Source organism: Triticum dicoccoides, chromosome 1A (assembly GCF_002162155.2).
Source record: "Triticum dicoccoides isolate Atlit2015 ecotype Zavitan chromosome 1A, WEW_v2.0, whole genome shotgun sequence".
NCBI lineage: Eukaryota > Viridiplantae > Streptophyta > Magnoliopsida > Poales > Poaceae > Triticum > Triticum dicoccoides.
The window spans coordinates 16,770,453-16,775,857 of NC_041380.1; the positions used below are offsets into that span (position 1 = coordinate 16,770,453).

Consider the following 5,405-nt stretch of genomic DNA (forward strand, 5'->3'; position numbering starts at 1 on the left):
TTACTGATCATCATATGTTTCATCAGGTTTCCATTTAGATATAGCATAAAGTACTCTCCCTTTCCATCCTTGTAGCAGCCAACCGCGATCTTCCACAGCAAAGAATTCCTTGTGATAAAGCGAGTTATTCATGTGTACTCTTTTCAAGAAGGCTGGATCCACAGGAAGCTGCTGGAACCCAGCCTTGAGAAATCTTGCTTGCCACTGCCTGTAACTTTCTGGCCTCTCAGTTCTGTCTGCGCCCTCACATGCTATGATATTAAGTGCATCCGTCCCAAATCGGATCCTCTCAATCATCTTTCTTGCCTTATTATCCCGTGGAACATCTGCGTCAAGCATATCAAACATTGGAGAGTAATGGAGCATAACCTCTTTGAATCGTTGTATGAAGAAGCGAGAACTGTGTAACCCATTCATTGTGCCAGAAATAAAAATCTTTGGGTTCATCCTCCTCATAGTTTTCATTACCTCATCCTTTGCGCTATTTATTCCTGCGGTTTCATGACCAAGATTCTTCATCCGGAATATGCAGTTGATTATGAGAACTTCATCCTCGGCAATGTTAAGATCCTCAATTTTAATGGTCCCCCATCTTGAAGCGACAATGCCCTGATACTGAAAAGGTACCTTGAAAAGGTTTGCATAATCAGCCAACCGCTTCCCTGTCTCCTCGATCATTTCGCAGGGGCGGAAACCTGGCTGGGGAGCTTCTATACCTATGATCCGAAGCTTAGGGGCTCCCTCTTCTCGCTGTGCAAACCTCTGAATCATTAATGGCCACTGAAAGCCGAAGTTGATGCCGAAATCAACAATGTGCACCCTTGGTTTCCCTTGCGAGACATCAAGAATAGCTTGGTTGGCAAAGTAGTATGATGTCCTGTCGAAAGGGCAGGATGCAAGAAAAAGACTGTACGCATCTAACCAATCTGTTGTACTTGTTCGCCTCTCCATGAGGTTGCGATAAACCTGACCCCCAATCCCAGCCAAGCGTGCCTCGAGACCATCTGCCAAGTAAAATGCCAGTCTCTGAGTACAATCACCATCTGCTGAGGAGTGTTCTCTTATCTTCCTTAGAAGTTCATTGGCGAACAGGTGGTTGTCTTCTGCCACAGCTTGTGCGCACTGGAAGAGGAGAGCCCTGATATCAACGAACTCTTGCCTCTGTTGCTTCCTAGCCCATAGCTTTGGACGCCCATTGCTCCGGCCTTTCAGTGTGTTATTGTTTCCTGTCTCTACCATCATTTCTCGCAGTCTTGTTATTTGGTCGAAACTCTTCCGACCATATAGCAGAATCTGGTCGAAATTTTCATTTCGAATTATTGCACAAGTGGTGATGGCATGATGTTTATTGCTCCTTCCTTCCAAGATACCCCAGCCCCTTTGGTCTGCCACCTCAAAGATTGTGTTTTCACCCCTCTCTCCTACTTTTGCGTTTGTAGTCAGTTTGGTAATACAAAGTATGCCATTCTCTAAATATATCACCATGTTATCAATACTTGGAGCAAATATATTTTCCTCCTCGGCACTTCTCTGACGATGCAAGTCAGGGAAGCCAGATCCAGAAGTCCATCCAACACTTATCAATGGCTGGTTTGGTTGAGAAAGACTCCTATTGCAAATATATGGACTCAACGGGGTTGTCAAGGGCTGTACCAAGATGTAACTGGAACAGTCATTACTGAAGCTAGTGCTCCAGAGCCTCTTGTAACAGTTGGTCCCACTCTTATCAGGGTTGTCTTGTTTGTTGTTGCTATACAAAGCTGGCGCGTATACCTGCCCAAGAATGTCACGGAATGGCTGCTCAGCGGCCTGGATAGCTGTCTCCCATTGGCATATGTCGACCCTCCCGTCGACGTCTTCCATCAGCATCTGGCTTATGGAGTGAAGAGCATCGTTTGATCTGCTCTGGTGGTGCTCAGGGCTACCCCCTGGGGCAATCGGAAATTGGTTTTGTCCAAGGCTGCTGTTGACACTGCACAACCCAGGGCTGGTGACTCCACCAAGCAGATATGTGCTTGCTTGGTTGCCTGGGGAAAGAACTGTGGAGTGTGGATCACTCAGGTCGTAGTTGTACAAGGTGAGTTGTTGCTGGGAAGAGGAATCACCATCGTTTGGTTGGTCGGTTGCTGTGACGGTGTCCAGATTGTCACGGAGCGGCTCAATCGCCATTGTGGAAAGTCTGATTTCCACCTCAATATGAGATATATGATTCTTCTTTGTCCCACAGCAAATGAATCAGCTTGCTTCCTGGAAGAAGGAAAAAGGGAAATGGAAGCTAAATTATGTGAGAGGAATTTCGGTTCAGCTTGCTCATGTGCTACAATCTAGAATGTCCGTAAAACAGACTTCTGCTCAGCGAGCTCCTGTTTTTCCTCTCACCCTCTGCTTCTTCCTTTTCATTAGAAACACAGCTTATGATTTGTTTTGTCATGGCACGCTGATTGAAAAAAATAAAATCCGAAGGCTTGGAGACACAAGAACAACTATTTTAGCCGGGTAAACATAGAATGTTTAAGCATCAATAACAGAAACAACACGCCCATAAAGTGATATTGAATCTACGACGCGTCTAATACGACTGCTCATTTTTATTTGCAGGAGGCTCCTCATCTGATCTGAGCAAGGAGCAAAAGTAGGGAAGCACACACCTTGGTTATTGCTGAGCAGCGGTATCAGATCCAGTGCTTTGGGAGAAGAGTAGTGAAGCTGCGGTGTTGATGTAAACTGTATTTTCTTGTTGGCATTGTTCCCAACGTGAGCCATGGTGATTGTGACAGATAAAGGTCCAGATTACAACTAATTATCCTTGTTGATTAGTTCTAGGCCCGGCTGCTCATCAGAGGTATAAAAAAGTGTTTATTAGGGATGCTTGTTGTAACATCCCAAAATTTTAATTTAGAATGTTATACAATAGATCATCAATGTATATCATATTTTATTTTGCATTTTGGTTGATCCTAGAAAATTCTACGCCACTCAATGACCCACGGAGAGAGTTGGGGATTTTCATTATTTTCATATTTGAGTTTTCTCAAATTTTGAGAATAGGATCATTTGATTTTATTTATTTTATCATCAATTATTTCTATTACAAAAATATGAGAGAGGGAATAAAATGACTTTCCCAAAATAAAGAAATATTGAGGATTTAATAATAAAATCAAATAAGATTTTATTTCAGAGTTTTTAGGTGTTTTATTTGAATTTAGGAAAAATGTGTGTTTTTCAAAATTGCATTTAGGTCCCAAATAAATGTTCACCTTGTGCGGCTTGATTTTAGAAGCCCGTGAAAATTTATTTCGGAATTTTTGGAGTCCGTTTAGTATTTTTTTTATTTTTCTTCTGAGCAGAATAATTAAAAAAAACGAACCGACTTCGGGCCGTACCCGAGCGGGACACCGCCCGGGAGCAGCCTTTAAATAGCGCTGCCCCGAGCCACCCCAGCCCATCAGCCCCGCCTCGATCCGCGCGCGCTGCCGGAGCCGCTGCCGACGATCCCGCCGACCGAGGTTCGTCGCGCCTCGATTTCCATGCCGAAAAAAAAGAAAAAAAATCGGCGTTCGTCGTTTTTCTTTTCCTCGTATTAAATCCGCGATTTTTCTGATCGCGATTTCTGATCCGATTTTCGTTTTAGTTTAACTTTTCGCTCGTTTATCGGAATCAGGCGATTCAAGCGCCTGGAGTTTCGTCTCGAAACCCTTTATCCGTTTAACCAACTTAAACAAGTTTTTGTTACTGTAAAATTTGCCCTAGATCCAGATTACTAGAACGAAGTTGTTTTATTTCGCCGTTTGATTTTCGTTGCTTCGTTCGATTGGATTCTTTTTGCCAACCGGAGTTCTTAAGTTGAACCTTCTGGTTAGATCTCTTATTTGAGTTTTACTTGTGCATTAGATGAGTACTTATTGTATGCTTGTTTGTTTGTCTGCGATAGAATACCCGGAGTGCACCGTCTGTTACTTCGAATTGTTAGGTTTCGCGGATCATTAGCAAGGCAAGTAACACTTTGATCATACCTTTTCTACTACCCAGTTTTATTGCATTAGATCAATCCTCACACATTGCATGATTAGGATCTAATTAAATTGTGGGATGGGAAGTAGATGAGGTAGTACCTATTACCTGTTTATTATCAAACATTTGGGAGTTACTTCTATGTTTTCTTATTATGTCATGCTATGCTAGTAGACGTGGATTGGGTGAGTGATATCCATGACAGATGTGAGATTGTTAAATTAATGGTTTATCTAAGGTGGCAACTTAAACACACATCTGGGTGGATTAAGGCACCAGGGTATTCCAGGACTTGCCTGTTTTCTTTTGGACCGCCACCCAGGCCCAAAGGGATCATGAGATTATTCATATTAGAAACTTCCGTGTGTAGCCACAAGCTATTATGGGCTCTAGCATAGTTGAGTAAGTCGTGCGAACTCTTACAGTGGTAGACTAGCAGATGTAGGGGATGTAGGTGGTACGGTCTACCCGATCGTAAGGTGCTAGCGCTTCTGAAAGACTATGTCTCGGTCATCCGTCTTCTCAAACACCATGTAGTGCGAGAAACCAAACGGAGGCGATCGAGTCTTGTGGGGAAAAGTGCGCAAACCTCTGAAGTAGGGAAAAATTGGCTTTACGCAAAACTGTAACCATAGAGCTTTCCACCAGCCAAATATGCATATAGTATAGCTGTTTCATTCCATTACTCTCTATGTGTTACCTTGCCGGCATATTCCATGTGCTGACCCGTTTTCGGGCTGCAATGTTAATGTTGCAGACTTTTCAGATGACGATTAAGGAGTTTTTAGGTCATGGTTCTATACTCAGTGATGCCGTTGGATGATGGACTCACTTATCTTCCAAGCTTTCCGTTGTTATCGTTATTAGATGGCCTTAAGCCATACTTATTGTAATAAGTTCTCTTTTGAGACACTCGATGTAATAAGTGTGTGATTGCTACTCTGCTATAAATCCTCCGAGTACTGTGTGGTGTCAGCATTACTGATCCAGAGATGACACCGGAGCACAGAGATCAGATTGTTTGAGGTCTGGTCGCTACAGAGATGGTATTAGAGCACACGCTGACTGTAGGACACGACCACTAAGCTAAAGACCTAGATCACTCTCTTTTCTTATGACTTCTCATTTTTTCTACTCTTTAGGATGGCGGATGCAAGGAACAAGTTTACACAACCGGAAGAAGATACACCCTTTGGACGACACTTGAAGGAAGTCACTAGATACCTGAATATAGGAGTACCAAGCTTCACCGGAACCTACAACGCCACTTTACCTGGAGAAGAGCGCTGGATGATTCAAGTTCAAGTTCCAGGAAGGACGTTCATGCCAGTCACTGAGCCCATAGAGTTTTTTTTTGATGCACCAACTTGGAGTCTAGGAAAGAGCATGGC

General features: G+C 43.3%; 1 protein-coding gene across 1 annotated transcript; it reads right to left on the reverse strand.

Moving 5' to 3' along the window:
* LOC119346878 (scarecrow-like protein 9) lies at window positions 1–2,169 on the reverse strand. Its single transcript, XM_037616141.1, has one exon. The coding sequence runs from the start codon at window positions 2,167–2,169 to the stop codon at window positions 1–3; it is 2,169 nt and encodes a 722-aa protein (XP_037472038.1).
* Between the last annotated feature and the right edge of the window lie 3,236 nt (window positions 2,170–5,405).